This window comes from Eremomyces bilateralis (genome assembly GCF_010015585.1).
Source record: "Eremomyces bilateralis CBS 781.70 unplaced genomic scaffold P152scaffold_16, whole genome shotgun sequence".
In the NCBI taxonomy this organism is placed as follows: Eukaryota; Fungi; Ascomycota; class Dothideomycetes; order Eremomycetales; family Eremomycetaceae; genus Eremomyces; species Eremomyces bilateralis.
This window is the reverse complement of record NW_022985082.1, coordinates 136981-152180: the sequence shown is the minus strand read 5'-3', so window position 1 is coordinate 152180 and position 15200 is coordinate 136981. Positions and strand designations below refer to the sequence as shown.

Genomic DNA, 15200 nt, shown 5'->3' with positions numbered 1-15200 from the left:
AGTTGGACGGTGAAGATGAAAAGATAGGGCCGCTCGGCTTCATCCAAAAAACAGAAAGCTCTGGTTCCTTGCCCACCGGTTCGCATGGAATGATGGAGTGGATATGATGCCTTCATCAGGCCATGCAGTACTCCGTATCATTGAAAAGATACAAAGCACGCGAAATTCGCCTCAGTGAGAGCTGAGGTGGGTATAATAAGAGCCTGGACGAAATCAGAAGAGCATCGATCTATTTGCGTTGCCTAATCTGCGTTGCCTAATCTGCGTCGCCTAATCTGCTTGCTGGACTATTGAATCATTTGATTTCGAAGAAACAAATAGGGGTCACTGATAAGAGCAAACGGACGTCCAATTCACTGAGGGAATATTTCATTTCGCCTTCACATCTTTCACATTCTCGCAGTGAAATCTTCAGTTTCAAACAAAGAGATCAAAAGCCGGTCTTCATCTCACATTGGATTCCGATCCCACATAAAGTCCCCATATCTCGACCGATCAACTTTCAAATTACCACCGCCATCATGTTGTCCAAAGCGGCCCTCCTCGCCTTTTCGGCCCTCTCCCTCGTCTCGAGCGTCGGCGCAATCGACCACGTCCAAGACCCCCAGCGAATGCTCCAACTCAACGACGCCACGACGGCCCTCGAGCGCCTCAACATCCTCTCCTCCGACCGTGACTGGCTCTTCGACTTCAAAGCCCAGTCCACCTGGACCGAAGACCCCGGCTCGGTCGTCAACGCCAACGCCGTGACGTTCCCCGCAGCATTCGGAAACGGAATGACCATGGCCCTCCTCACCCTCGGACCGTGCGCTCAGCTCCCTCCGCACTTCCATCCCCGCGGCTCGAACTACGTCATGCACGTTGCGGGCCCGGCGGTCAAAACGTACATGACGATGGAAAACGGTGCGCGTACGGTGGAGGAGAAGATATTGCCATATCAGATGACGATCTTCCCGCATGCAAGCGTCCATGCGATGGAGAACACCGGTAAGTTCAAGGTGGCGTTGCAGACGAGGATAGGAACTGAGAATACCAGGCTGCGAGACCGCATACCTTGTCTCAGCTCTCAACAGCGAAGATCCGGCGACACATAATCTTGCTAACGCATTCTTCGCCCTCAATTCCGAGCTCACAGATGCGTCGATGGGGTACCAACGGCTGGCTGTTAATAACAGCGAGATCCCTCCGCCGGGGACTGGGAGCCTTGCTGGGAGGGAATCTTGTCTGAAGAGATGCGAAGGCACTACTCGTCGCGCTAAAGAATAGGAGACCTAGTTCTCGTTCATATCATGGCGTAACATCTGCATTTGGGTATTCATGGGGTCGCCGTTTGACTTAAGAAGCAAGAGAGGGGTCTGCAAGGTCCAGAATTGACGGAGATGAGGAATGATATGACGAATTGGCGAAGCTCGAGTAGCTGAAATCGAGATCATCGGCCGAAATCTTGCGAGAATAGCATTGAAGACAAAATGAAACCTTAAGCGGAAACTTCATACGCTACGCATCACGATTTACCGTTAACCTGACCTAGGGCTTTCCTTGAACCCTACAACCTTTAAGATTGCTGATATCCTTTGAATGGCTGGATCTAAAAGCCTACGGCTTACCGTTAACCGTATGTTCACGAATGCTTTATTGAAGGGAGTTTTGGCAGATAGTAGATCTGTAAATGTGCATGCTTGGCTGATGAAGGTTGATAATTCATCATGATGTTGAACTTTGAAGAGAGTTGCTTACCTAAGCGGATACTAATACCGGTCTGAGGGTTGGCTGGTTGCACCGTTGCAGGCTTGCAGCTCAGTTCATATCTGTAAGCATAACACGGCACTTCTACCGTTTCTCAACACATTACACTTTCCTTTTGAGGCACACGCAGTCTATAGAACAGTCCAAACCGTCATGGACGAATCCATTCACGAACCTCTCTTCCGCTCCGCCAAGCGACGAAAAATCACCCGACCGCGCTCCTCCGTCGCCGCCACCTCTCCTCCTCCCCAAGAACGCGATGATGCGCAAGAACCACAGTCGGAAGAGGGACCCTCGGTCGCGGAAATCCTCCGACTGCGCAAAACCAAGGCAAAACGCTTCGGCGTGGAGTTCGGCGCCGCGAAGAGCCACGCGGCGGTGCAGCGGCCGACAGAGGGCGAAGGGAGACATGCAGGGACGGTGTCGGCGGTAGAGACTGCGGCAAGGCGGTTTGCGCCGCAGGCAGGGCCGGTGATGGAGTTGGATAGGCATATGTAGGTGGCGCAGGTTTCATTTATTTGGGTCATGCAGAGACTACAGTTTGGAGGCAAGAGAGTTTGAGAGGAGACGGAGGGGTTGGCAAGGTCACTAGCTAACGACTTAAGGATGGCGTATGTAGACTCACGGATCGCTGAGATGCATCAAGGGGGTGGATCAACCACGGAATCTACGAACTACGGACCTCTCTCGACGATATCGGCGGACGACGCGTCGCGCGCGGTCACGACGGATCGCGAACGACAGCCGGCGGGGTTGGGGAAGTTGCAGGAGGTGGATTTGGGGCCGTCGGCCACGCAGGAGAATATCCGGCGGACGCAGGCGGCGACGCGGAGACTAGAGGGGGTGGTTTCGGAGGAAGAGGAGGAAGGGCCGGTGAGGAAGGGGAGGGATGGGAGGCCGTGGCGGAGAAGGAAGCGGAGGAATAGCGATGATGTGCGGAGGGATAAGTTGGTAGAGCAAGTGCTTCGAGAGAGTCGATGTAAGTTTTCGCCTAGATTCATCCATTTCTTTCCTTCCTCTGTCTATCCATCCTCGTAGCGCAATTGCTGACCTCCCACCAGTGGATCTTTACGACGAATCTGCAGCATCGTCTCCTCGAGAGGCCAACGACCAAGCGGCGGACGACACCATCGCCGAGCAATTCCGGCGGGATTTCATGGAGGCTCAGAACAAGAATATGCGCCGAGCGGCGCCGCCGCCGCCGAGTCAGAAGGTGAAGCCGGGCGAGGAGAGGCCGAAGGGGCCGAAGTTGGGGGGATCGAGGAGCGCAAGGGCGGCGTTGCGAGCGCTAGAGGAGAAGGGGAAGAAGAAGTGATGGGATGGGGTTTGGAGATGTTATATGGCATTTTGCGGACTACAGATATCGATTTGGAGTTTTCCATACTACTTGACTGCAAGTCTGCAATACGGATATCATGAGTTCATGACGACTTGACGAGTGTCCTTCGAGCGCTGATCATTGACCGGTTTATTATGTATTCGGAACGATCAGCCAGGATTTCCCCAGTCTCCCCTTTGGACCCCAAACCAGGGTGGCGTGCCAAGGCGGGTCAAGAAATGTCGTGGATTGGCGGTATCTTGATTTTGGCGTCGATCATCTCCCTAATTGACACTACTCCTTGCTCGGGATGCTTAGCCGCTCTAGGTATGACGTCGGTATATCCTTCTCCAGGTCTCCAATTTATCTCCGTGTGACCATGTCGAAGGATGGGGGATGCGCGACGATCACAATGAGGAGAAACATAAGTGATCCGTCGGCCTTGCCGCAGCGTACATCCTTCCAAGCCTAATCCTCACTCCTATCCTCAAGTCTCGTCGTCTTACATATCATCACTGGTTCCTATTTTTTACATCTCGCTGAACCTATTCCGAGTCCCTTTCAAGCCCCAACCTTCCAATATCCGATCCCAGCCTCTCCTCTCAACCATCCTGTTTGATAATCCTCCAAAATGGCTCAAAAACTCTACCCGAGGGCAGGCAAGACCCCCGAAGAGCTGGAGGCCAAATTTGTCCCCATTCCATCTGTCGGACACGAGATGGGGATCATGTTCGGATTCATCGGTCTAATGCTAATCGGTAAGTCCTATTCTCTACATCCTTATTGACTCAAACCGAACCCGTCAACTTGCTGTGAGGGTTGTTCAATCGAGCTACTTTCCAGCCTCCATCGAAACCAGGGGTGTTCACTGACGGTTTTCCTCGATAGGAGTCACCGGTTTCTGGGTCTGGTGGACTTTCAGGTTGAAGAGGGAAGATACGCACGAGCGCGCGAGAGTGGAGGATCTGCGAGCGCGAGGACTGCTGAAGGAAGGCCTGAGTGGCAATGGGGCGAGTGAGAAGCAACCGATTCAAGAATAATGGACGCTGTGAGGACGAGGCGAGAGTGCGGTCAGCCCTAAAATGAGTGGGCGAATCGATCCTGAAAGGTTATACACGGGTACCTGATGGGGATAGACGGATGTTTGCAGAGCCGTCGAAGGTGATAACATGGGATTCAGTAGGGTCGGCGTGAAACGACTTGGATATTCAGCGATTTAGGGCGATTGTGTCGCTAGAAAGATGCCATCTGCAGTTGATTTTGAGGTAGCAAGCAAGTTTTAGTACTAGTACTTGGGAGACGGTATCCAACCAGCGTTTTGATGCTTCTCCTGATGAATTATGAGCCATGAGAGAAATGGTAGTGTCTTACCCGAACAAATCCAGTTGTTTGTCGCTGAAGCTGCCATGATGTTGTGAACCAACTCTACAAAATACATTATAGACTTCACCATCATATGTTGACTCCTTTGAAAGAGTATATCCGGCGATGAATGATCGGCAAGGACTCCAACAAAGTAGTTCCACAGTCCGTGGTGCCTAGATCAGGCGGGTGTCGGGCCATAGAAGTACTACACAGCATGGCATTTCCACTTCAATTCATAGTTAATATGGAGAAGCCGTAACACCGAAGAATCCCATGTTTAATACCACACTAAAGTCGATTCTTGCCTCTTGGGAGAATCGTCGTCTGATAAAAAACTCGAGCAGCATGAGAGTTTACTTGGACAAGTGTAACTAACACGCACTGGTCCCACGGGATAAGAGAGGAGCTATTCAAGATATCAATAACCTTGATGAAATTTGAAGAATTGTACCTGAAGAATTGAAACATGCGGCTGGGATATGAGATAAACAATAATGACGTTCGAGACTGGCTGTGGAGCTTGGGCTTTAGCTCTGTCTAGATTTCTAGAATATCGCCCAGCTGCGCTATTTCCATAACATGAGTATCGGGTTTACATCAACTGTACTCTCCTCGTCTGCTAATATATAAATCATGCCAATGCGTATGCGTATGCGTATGCCATTAACAACCTGATGTTGGCCTTGGTGTAATCTCTTCTGTTCTCCATTCTTGGATGGACACGTCTAGCTGAGACCTGCCATTGGCTCATCGAAGCTGTTATCATTCTAGATCTCCATCGTGAGATTGTCACTCAACTGAGCTTCGTAGAGTTAAATCTCCCCCGACGGCAAAAGAGAGCGCTCCACCGCTCAATATATACGGGATGGACTCACCTTCATCACTTTCCCCTCGGACACCTGCTCCCGGGGAACCATCCAATCCAATGGAACCATCGAGCTCCACAGCGCAACCATCTCGCACACAATCATCCCAATCGCGGGGAGGGCAATCGAAAAAGCGGAAGAAGAAGCGAAAGAATCGACGGGAATCCTTTGCGAATCCCGTGGCAGAGCCGAGCAATGCGACGGATACGGAGCATGAGAGGATGATGGAGGCACGAACGGCTGCTGCGCGAGATAGCTTTTATCGGCTCAGCCAGAATGGAGGTCAGAGCAATACGAGTTTGGATATGATGGATCACAGGTTGGGCTTGTTCATATGCGAGATCTAAGGGAAAGCAGCTAACTCGGGTGTGATAGACCACAAGGACCGTCCCGAAGTCGAGGATTGAATGTTCAGCAAAGCCCACTTGCCATCCGACCTACTATCCAGTCAGCCCCTATCATACCCCGTGAAAGCGCATCGCGTACGTCGAAAGGTCGGTCGAAATCGAAGCTTGACAAGGTCCATCCGCTTTCGTCAGGAAGCGAGAGGGAGGACAGAGCTCATGATACATCACCGCTGCTGAAGTCACCGACTCGCCAAAGCGGATTTGGGACTACAACCGGTTTTGGATATGGAGGGACGGGAAGCACCTCGAGCCTCACTCGTTTACCTGGTCGAGGAAGACCATCGTCTAGAAATTCTCCCGCCCCGGTCGAGAGACGCCAATCCATGTATAACTCGATTATCGACGCTCCCGACTACGACGTCAACAATCCTCCCTCCGTTCCGGCGAGTCCAGAAATCGTGCCACAGCAACTGAATGATGAGTACTTTCCAAGTGTGGACATGGACGCTCATATACCCGTACATAGCCCGTCGCGCTCTAGGGATCCGTTTATAGACCTCGAATCCGCCTTCGGTCGCGCAGAGTCGATAGGAACGACACCGTCATGGGATCAAATCAAGCGACGAATGACCAAGGCCCCTGAAGAAGATGTCTGCTTCCCACATGACATCCTGTCTGATATCGGAGAGGAGCCTTCCCGGCTTATGTCGGAAACGAGCGTCTCCCCTGTCGACGTAGCGCGCAAGAGGAAACGGAAAGTCTGGCCAAAGCTCGATATATTGGATCAGTGGAGCGAGCAGGAGAAGGAGGAATGGAGTCTGGGGAACCTTCGAGCGCGGTCGATGGTCGAGCCGACGATGGTTGATGGGAGATACAGGCCTCGAAAGCAGGTGTGGCATCGTCCGATGGAGGATGCGCCGTTCCGCTTCACATACTTCAATCCGGAGTTTTCGAAGACGATTCATAGCCAGACGCTGTCAGGTTTGACACATGCCGAGTCGGTCACGTTTAAATCGTTGTTCTTACCCGATCCACCCGAGCTCGAAAGCGACAGTTCCGATGATGACGACCCGCAAGGCGTCTCGGCACATGGCGATGCCACCCCACGGAGGCAGTATTCTCCATCCCCATTCGAGCACTCTAGAAATGGACATCTCCTATCTCCAAAATTTGGAAACGGTAAGGAAAAGAGCCAGCAACCCTCGGAAACCAACACCGGACGGACTACTCCTGTCCCACATCCGCTCCAGCCCTCGCCACCTCACGAGAAACGCTACGGTCCTCGTCCTACCTTCTGGCTCGATGTCCTCTCCCCCACCGTGACCGAGATGCGCGTCCTCCAACGCGCATTCGACCTTCACCCCCTAACCGTCGAAGACATCCTCGAGCAAGAAGAGCGCGAGAAAGTCGAGCTCTTCGGCCACTACTACTTCTGCAACTACCGCTCCTTCGAACAAGACACCACGAGCGACGAGTACATGGACCCCGTCAACATCTACTGGGTCGTCTTTCGCGACGGCCTCATCAGCTTCCGCTGGTCCCCCACTCCGCACCCCGCCAACGTGCGTCGCCGCATCCGCCAGCTCTCCGATTACATGGTCGTCTCCGCCGACTGGATCTCCTACGCCATCATCGACGACATCACCGACGCCTATGCCCCGCTCGTCCAGGTCATCGAGGAAGAAGTCGATGAGATCGACGACAGGATCCTCGGCGAAATTGCCCTCAGCACCATGACGAAGGAGAAGCGCCTCAACTCCCGCATGCCGCCCCCCCCCCGCCGCTCGCTCGTCCAGCGCCTCGTCCCGCCGTTCCTCCGCCATGACTGCACCATGAAAGACGGCTACGGCCCAGTCGACGAGGCGCGGAAACCCGACGAGAAGTCGGAGAACACGGCGTTAGCGCCGCAGGAGAGCAGCTCGGATATGCTGCGGCGGGTTGGCGAGTGTCGGAAGAAGGTGATGTCGCTGTATCGGTTGCTGGGGAACAAAGCGGACGTGATCAGGGGGTTCGCGAAGCGGTGTAATGAGCATTGGGCGGTGGCGCCGCGGAACGAGATTGGGATGTACCTGGGGGATATACAGGATCACATTGTGACGATGACGGGGAATTTGAGTCACTATGAGAAGTACGGACCCTTTCCTCTTGCGTTGAGTTGTCTGTTCTTCGTTAAGACGGTGACTAACATGTCCTCAGCCTGCTTTCCCGCGCGCACTCCAACTATCTCGCGCAGATCAGCATCCGCATGACCGACCGCGCCGAATCGACGAACAACGTGCTGAACAAGCTCACCGTCCTCGGCACCATCGTGCTGCCGATGAACGTGGTGACAGGCATGTGGGGGATGAACGTTATGGTACCGGGGCAAGAGATCGAGAATCTGTACTGGTTCTGGAGCATCACGTCGTTCCTGCTGATGTTCGGGCTCTTTGCGTTCTTTTTGGCGAGGAAGACGTATGGGGTGGTGTAAGTTGAGAGGAATGAACTGGAGAATCTGGAATAACATTTTAATTGGGAAATTGGGCGTTGGGTTCATGGCCGCTGACTAGATTATAGACCTGATTGACGGTGCATCACATATGGGTTAAGCATTCGGGCATTGACGATTCAAATCTTGCATTTGATGACAGGAAACAATGATTGCATAAGGGAAGCTTCTGATGGCTATATGATATAATGTACAGTTTGAAACGCATAACAGAATCTTTTTGTAGCCGTAGACAAACCACGAAAGTCATTATCGCCCTTCCGACAAACTATCCCGCGGTTGACCGTGTTGACTTAGCCATTAGATGTACCCGAATCAAAATTTCCAGCGCCATACTCCGACTCCCCGAAACGATGATCTCGGTATGTGAAATCGTTCTCGCCCGTCGATGATATAAGGACCTTGTGGCCTGCAGGAGAAGCGATAAAGAAGCCAGCGATGTAAGAAAGTCGATCTCGAAACCGAAGGACATGCCATGGCAGGCATCCGATCCGTAAATTAACCAGGCTTAATGCCTCCTATATCGAAATCCCCGGATCAGCCATCCATCCGCCTACGTTACCGACCCCATCCACCCCACCCCCTGATCGCATCACTCGCAAGCGGACATCATCCACTTACCTTGCATACGGATGATACCCTCCCCGATGCCCTCCCCTCCCACCCCCCCGATAATTCGCCCCAGGCCTCCCCGCATTCTTCGGCCCCGTCGGCGCATTCGCCGGCGCCTGACTCGGCTGCACCGGTGCATCCCCCCCCGGACTCATTCCGCCACGTCCACCGCCCGCTCCTCCTCGGCCACCGCGTCCGCGCGCGCCCACCCCCCGCGGGCCCGCAGGCGGCATACCCGGCTGCGGGTCGCCGTCGTACATGCCATCCCAGCTGGTGGGGCTGCCGAAGCCGCCGTGGGCGCCGTATTGCTGCATGCGCTGCTGTTGTTGGCGGTCGTATTTTTGTTGGTCGAAGGGTTCGGCGGGGTAGCCGCGGGAGGGGTTTGGGTTGGCGCCGTTGGTTCCGGTGGGGTTGGGGGCGCCGGGTTGTTGGAGTTGGGCGGAGGGGCCGGCGGGAGGGGTGCCGGGGGTGGAGCCGGAGCCGGGGCCTTGGCCTTGACCTTGCATGGCTGCTTGCTGTTGGGCTTGGGCCTGGGCTTGCATTTGTTGCATCATGGCGGGGTTCATGCCCATCATGGCGGCGGGGTTCATGCCAGGAGACTGAGGGTTCTGACCGCGGCCCTGCTGCTGCTGCTGCTGTTGTTGCTGCATCGCCATCATCTGCTGCATCATGGCCGGGTTCATACCCATCGGCATCCCGCCGCCCATCTGCTGCTGCTGCGCCATCTGGAGGTTCTGCTGCATCATGGCGAAGTACTGCTGCATCTTCTGCCAGTACTGTGCCATCATCGCCGGGGACATGCCTTGGGTGTTCTGCGGCATGCTGCCCATGTTCGCGTTCTGGTTGCCGGCCTCCATGGACATGTCTTGGTGCTGGGGCGCGCCGCCGCCGCGTCCGAATCCGCGTCGACCGAATTTCTGGTTGTCGTCATCTCGCATGTTGCCGCGCGGTTGGGCACGTTTGACTTCGATGGGCTTTCCGAGAATGTCGAGGGGTTGAGCTAAGCAGGCATCGACTGCCTCGTCACCGTCGAAGGTCACGAATCCGAAGCCACGGGGCCGTCCAGTGTCCTTGTCCATCATGAGCGTTGCGTCGATGACACGGCCAAACTGCTTGAAGTAGTTCTTAAAGTCGGCTTCGGTGGCTTCGGTGGAGACGCCGCCGACGAAGATTTTGGCGGTGCGTTCCTGCTCTTCACGTGGGATGGCCCGCTTGGGGTCGATCTATGCAACTGTCAGTAATTATTAGGCAAAAGAAGGATACGGCCTTACAATCTTCCCGTCCAGATAATGTTCTTTGACCATGACGATGTTGACGGTCTTCGGGTCTCGGAAAGTCAAGAAGCCAAATCCTCGAGAGCGACCAGTGGCACCATCACGCATCACAGTGCATTCAGTGACTTCTCCAAATTGTGAGAAATAGTCTTTCAGTGATTCTGGAGCGATATTGTTAGAACTGACTGCTGATTGCGATTATATGGGGATCGAGGATCTCTCTACTCACTCTCTGTTGTTTCCCAATTCAATCCCCCGATGAACATTTTACTGTTAACAATGTTAGCACATACATGAATGGTGGCAATCATAAGCAAGAATAAGTCAAATAATGGTGCTGAAATGGACAACAATGCCGATATGCCACTATCCGCTGGCATTCGCAGTGGGGGAACACTCGTGACATCTCAAAGGCGGCGTTTGCTCTGGATAAATTGTAGGTGAGAGCATGGAGTTTGTCATCCAACATCGAGTCCCTTCTAAGCCATTGAAAGTTCCATCTTCAAGATATTGGGGTTGGTGTTGTGTGAATAGCCCCATGGAACATCCTCGTCGATAGAACAATTATGCGCCCCCACCCAGTGTATGCAGAGTGAGGATGCATCATCATCCACCCGCAGAGTTGAACACATGCCCTGGCCCGAAAGGCGGGGATCTTCCAAACGTTCATGATAGTTTGTCTCGTGGTAGCAAATGCACAGTTTGATCCGAAGGAAACCATCTGCGTTTTGCTACTGATGGTATGGTCGAAGCTAGCCGAAGTCTAGGTAGGAGTCTAGGTACTGTCGTCCATATCCAACAGGATCCTGTAGAGGACGTTCTGTGGATGAATCGATATCTCTCTGTTCTTCGCTCATGGAATAAGTCCGCGACATTGTGGCTATATGTACCTATTGTGAATAGTAGTACTAGCTGGATTCTGATATCTTTGCTGACTCCGTAGATGATGATTCGAGGGTATCATTCAGTCCTGGTGAAACCAGCCCATTGATCCGCATTGCTGAGACATGACCAATGATGTATTGATGGTTAGGCGACTTGAAGCAGATGCTTGCCCATGATTCCAAGCCAGTTCGGGCGCTTGTTGAGCAAATCATGCCCACATGCAACGCAGCTGATGTATTTTACCGACCACACTCCGTTCCAGACTTTGACATCGATGCTGCCATCAAAACTCTCCGAGTCAGGTGCTGTCTGAACGTTCCCGAGTGTTCAATGACTTGACAGCTGCCATTATCCACAACAACTCGAGGCTTTTCCATCACCGCCAACGTAATAGCCCGATACCAACGGTCCAAATGCACGGCTTTCATCGGCCATATCCTCGACGTAGAGCAAACGCCTTGCCTTTGAGAACGTGCTGTATGCACGTGATGAAATCGATCGAGGGTGGAGGGAACATCAAACATTGGAACGAACGCACGCAAGTACTCACCCATCTTCTTTAATGCCGATTGGCCCATAATTGTCATCGTGATCCGGCGCAGTTGTGGAGTGATCCATCTCCTCGCCATGCGTCGCGTGGCCATTCGTGGGGAACTCCACTGGACCTCCATAACCTTCATTCATATGCGCGTCATCAACTGATGGGACTTCGACGGATTGAGGATGTGTGGGCATCGTAGGTTCAGGCTCAGGCTTGGGCGGTGCGGGCACACTAGTTGCAGCGGCCTTGGGTTGGACATCATCGGCATCATAACTAACGCGCCAAAAGTAAGCAAAGATTCATCTGATATGGCACCTCTGAGTTGACTTACAGATCGTCGAAGAGATCATCTTCGATTTCCTCATGGTCAGCCATGGTGCGATGAGAAATGGTGAATTAAAAGGGGAGAGAGAAGGAGAAACGGTGTGCTGAGCACGTTAAGCAGGGCGTCGCTGTCGTGCAACAGCTCTACGTTGGGGGTTCGTAGGCTTGGATTAACTCAGTGACTGTATCAGCGGGAGGATCTCTGATGAATTGAAACAAAAGGGAGAAGGACCAGTACGCGATGGATATATTTTGACAAGACAAGTGACAGTGACCAGATGAAGGAAACAGGAGAATAAACTGATCGGATATTTGGACATCTGACGCCTGATAGCCTTACGGCAGTTCTTCGGCGCGGAAAATACTTGGTCCGAAGCCCGTGACAGTTTTGGCTGACTCATCTTCCGTATCTCGTGATTCGTGGTTGAGTCAGTATGTGAATGCCTGACCTGGATGGATGCCTGACCTGGATGGCTGCCTGAGATTCCGATATGGATGGCACCACCTCATGCGGCTTAGCCGCTTAGGGGGTCAGAGCGCCAATCATCGTCCATTCGTCGGCTGTCCCACTCCCCGACATTAGCGGCTCCAACCCACAATCTCCGCCACGGCGCCACCGTCCTAAGAGCGGAGAGCCTCAAAGGATCCCGCAAGGTAAGGCTCAAAGATACACCATTCTTCCTCCCCTTCCGTGAATGGATCCCGATACCTCGCGTCATCGTAGCGACCGATGCTGAAGGTGAGCAACGGTAGTGACGTTGCCCCGAGTCACAATGGCTTCCAAGAAGCAAAAGCCTCAGCAGGTGAGTCCACTCTGAACTGCTGTTGACAATATATGTACTGTTGCTAACGACGCCATTGTAGGAGATGGCCCAGGTTGGTTCGTATTATCCCCTGTAATCCAAGCTTTAGAGTGGTCATACCAGTGTGCTAACATGGAGAGCATCAGATCGTTCGAGGTAGGGTGTTTCCTTGGACATCAAGAGAACCGAGCTGACGTAGTCTCCAGTTCCGCATCACCATTCTGGCGCATGAACTCCTCGAGCCCCTCAAAATCCCCGGAGCAGCGAAAGGTCGTCGGGGCATCCTATTCACATGCGGACAATCTGTCGTTTGATTCCTTGTAAGCGTAGGCATGGCTGCTTAGAGCCGACAACGAGACCTGACCGTATAGATCGATATCAGGAAACAAACGACCTAATACACCACCGACGGCCTCTCAACAACGTGAGACTAGCTCCGGACCTTCACGTAGCGGACCTATTTCCCCTCCGATCCGCCGAACATACGCTAGTTTCAACCCTGCCGCGACCAGAAGTTGGAATACGGAAAGCAATGGCGAAGGTGACGAGGACGACGAAGAGTTCGACTTCAACGATGATGAAGACGAGTTCGGTTTACCGAGCATTACCAGCATACGGAGGAAAACTAAACGGTCAACGCCCGCCAAAGGAGGACTATCTTCTAGATCACCGAACATCAAATCCGTGCCGCTGGGTCAGACCATATCCCGAACGAGCGTTTTGTCTGATACTGGAGACATAGCGCTGGAACGCGACATCCCCACCTACCCTACCGCAAACAAATCCACTAGGGACCAGAAGATCCTCCGCCCACAATACAAAGAGATTCTCCGCGACCCAGCAAACAGTCTCCATCTCATCTCGCACACGGCGCCTCCGGCGTCCGCCACACCGAAGGAGCTGGATGCACACAACTCTCGTCTATCACGGATTGACAAATTCAAACGCCTCCTCCAAACCTCCAACATCAATATCTCCGAACTCCGCTCATTATCCTGGTCCGGCATCCCTCCCGAGGTCCGCGCAATGTCATGGCAACTCCTCCTCGGCTACCTCCCTTCGAACGCCGAAAGGCGCGTCGCCGTCCTCGAGCGGAAGCGCAAGGAGTACCTCGAAGGCGTCCGGCAAGCGTTCGAAAAGGGGACACTCGGCGCTGAATCCGCCGTGGCTGCCAGAGTGGGCGGCGCAGGACCACAGCCTGTGACAACTTCGGGGAGAGGACGCGGTCTGGACGAGGCTATTTGGCATCAGATCAGTATCGATGTGCCGCGAACGAATCCGCATCTCGAGCTGTATGGCTACGAAGCTACTCAGCGGAGCTTGGAGCGAATATTATACGTCTGGGCGATTCGACATCCGGCGTCGGGCTATGTGCAGGGGATCAACGACCTCGTCACGCCGTTCTGGCAGACTTTTTTGGGGAGTTATATCACGGACTACGAGATTGAATTCGGGATGGATCCTGGACAGCTGCCCCGGCCTGTGATCGATGCGGTAGAGGCGGATTCGTTCTGGTGCCTTACCAAACTGCTGGATGGGATCCAGGATAACTATATTTTCGCGCAACCCGGGATTCAGAGACAGGTGTCTGGGTTAAAGGATTTGACCACAAGAATAGACGGCGCGCTCGCGAAGCACCTGGAGAGAGAGGGCGTCGAGTTCATTCAGTTTAGTTTTAGGTGGATGAATTGTCTACTAATGAGGGAGATCAGTGTCAAGAACACGATTCGGATGTGGGATACCTACCTGGTACGTATACAAACATGCAGGATGCACCCCGGATCTAATAAGTCATAGGCCGAGGAACGCGGGTTTTCTGACTTCCACCTCTACGTTTGTGCGGCATTTCTGGTCAAATGGTCCGATAAGCTCCTGAAGATGGATTTCCAAGAGATCATGATGTTCCTACAAGCGTTGCCGACACGCGAATGGACCGAAAAAGACGTCGAGTTGCTTTTGAGTGAGGCGTTTATTTGGAAGAGTCTATTTAGCGGGAGTCGGGCACATCTTCAATAATGCATTGATTTTTCCTCGTGTATCGTGTGGATACGTTCTGTTGTAAAGCAATGGCATGCAATTCTTGATTTTCATATGCAAAAGCTACATTTATATACAGTAAGGAAACTGGAATTCTACTCGGAGCGTCGCTTCTTCGCCGGCGCGGCACCCGACAACGGCGCAAGAGAAACTGGACCGGACGATCCTAAACCCGAAGTTAACCCTGCTCGTCCCAACGCAAAGGGGGAAAACAAACCAGAAGAAAACCGCGAGAGGCCGCCCAGGCCCGACCCGCCCCCAATCCCGCTACCGGAGCCGCCGAGCCCACCGAATAGGCGGGAGAGACCGGACGAACCAGAGGATCCTCCGAAGAGAGACGAGAGGCCGCTAAAGAGGCCGCCCTCGCTGGAAGAGCCACCTAGAAGCCCGGAGAGGCCGGAGGAGCCAGTCTCAGGGCTGCTCGACCCACCAAGACCACTGAGACCCGAGCCGCTCGATCCACCAAGGCCACCAAGACCCGAGCCGCCTCCAGTGGCGCCAGTGGCTGGGGCGGCGGCACCTGCGGAGGCGGCTGGAGCGCTGGCAGCGGGCGATGACGCGGCGGGAACGGTTTCCTCGCCATGTGCGTGGCCG

General features: G+C 53.6%; 6 protein-coding genes across 6 annotated transcripts; 5 read left to right on the top strand and 1 right to left on the bottom strand.

Moving 5' to 3' along the window:
* Positions 1-435: 435 nt before the first annotated feature.
* Positions 436-1266, top strand: P152DRAFT_439081 (spherulin-1A; the record flags this gene model as incomplete). The annotated part of the gene is made up of 2 exons (XM_033677626.1): positions 436-987; positions 1037-1266. The coding sequence occupies exons 1-2, from the start codon at positions 522-524 to the stop codon at positions 1264-1266; spliced, it is 696 nt and encodes a 231-aa protein (XP_033532408.1). The 5' UTR covers positions 436-521.
* A 529-nt stretch (positions 1267-1795) lies between these two features.
* Positions 1796-3376, top strand: P152DRAFT_483503 (uncharacterized protein). Its single transcript, XM_033681949.1, has 3 exons — positions 1796-2240; positions 2352-2725; positions 2808-3376. The coding sequence occupies exons 1-3, from the start codon at positions 1900-1902 to the stop codon at positions 3059-3061; spliced, it is 969 nt and encodes a 322-aa protein (XP_033532407.1). The 5' UTR covers positions 1796-1899; the 3' UTR covers positions 3062-3376.
* A 185-nt stretch (positions 3377-3561) lies between these two features.
* On the top strand, positions 3562-4337 carry P152DRAFT_460064 (uncharacterized protein). Its single transcript, XM_033679816.1, has 2 exons — positions 3562-3822; positions 3953-4337. The coding sequence occupies exons 1-2, from the start codon at positions 3696-3698 to the stop codon at positions 4102-4104; spliced, it is 279 nt and encodes a 92-aa protein (XP_033532406.1). The 5' UTR covers positions 3562-3695; the 3' UTR covers positions 4105-4337.
* A 988-nt stretch (positions 4338-5325) lies between these two features.
* P152DRAFT_508437 (cora-domain-containing protein) lies at positions 5326-8112 on the top strand (the record flags this gene model as incomplete). Its single annotated transcript, XM_033682586.1, has 3 exons — positions 5326-5614; positions 5770-7770; positions 7839-8112. Exons 1-3 carry the CDS (start codon positions 5355-5357, stop codon positions 8110-8112), a joined length of 2535 nt encoding a protein of 844 aa, XP_033532405.1. The 5' UTR covers positions 5326-5354.
* Positions 8113-8747: 635 nt separating this feature from the next.
* On the bottom strand, positions 8748-10282 carry P152DRAFT_400296 (RNA-binding domain-containing protein; the record flags this gene model as incomplete). The annotated part of the gene is made up of 4 exons (XM_033676562.1): positions 8748-8920; positions 8978-9965; positions 10014-10177; positions 10246-10282. The coding sequence occupies 4 exons, from the start codon at positions 10280-10282 to the stop codon at positions 8748-8750; spliced, it is 1362 nt and encodes a 453-aa protein (XP_033532404.1).
* A 2126-nt stretch (positions 10283-12408) lies between these two features.
* On the top strand, positions 12409-14585 carry P152DRAFT_483499 (RabGAP/TBC; the record flags this gene model as incomplete). Its single annotated transcript, XM_033681948.1, has 6 exons — positions 12409-12569; positions 12631-12646; positions 12716-12725; positions 12776-12889; positions 12941-14318; positions 14367-14585. Exons 1-6 carry the CDS (start codon positions 12540-12542, stop codon positions 14583-14585), a joined length of 1767 nt encoding a protein of 588 aa, XP_033532403.1. The 5' UTR covers positions 12409-12539.
* Positions 14586-15200: the final 615 nt, after the last annotated feature.

Coding starts and splice junctions, on each gene's coding strand:
- P152DRAFT_460064 (XM_033679816.1), top strand. CDS start 3,696: ATGGCTCAAAAACTCTACCCGAGGGCAGGCAAGACCCCCGAAGAGCTG. Junction 3,823..3,952: donor CATCGGTCTAATGCTAATCG/GTAAGTCCTATT, acceptor TTTCCTCGATAG/GAGTCACCGGTTTCTGGGTC.
- P152DRAFT_483503 (XM_033681949.1), top strand. CDS start 1,900: ATGGACGAATCCATTCACGAACCTCTCTTCCGCTCCGCCAAGCGACGA. Junction 2,241..2,351: donor ATGGAGTTGGATAGGCATAT/GTAGGTGGCGCA, acceptor TAACGACTTAAG/GATGGCGTATGTAGACTCAC. Junction 2,726..2,807: donor AGTGCTTCGAGAGAGTCGAT/GTAAGTTTTCGC, acceptor ACCTCCCACCAG/TGGATCTTTACGACGAATCT.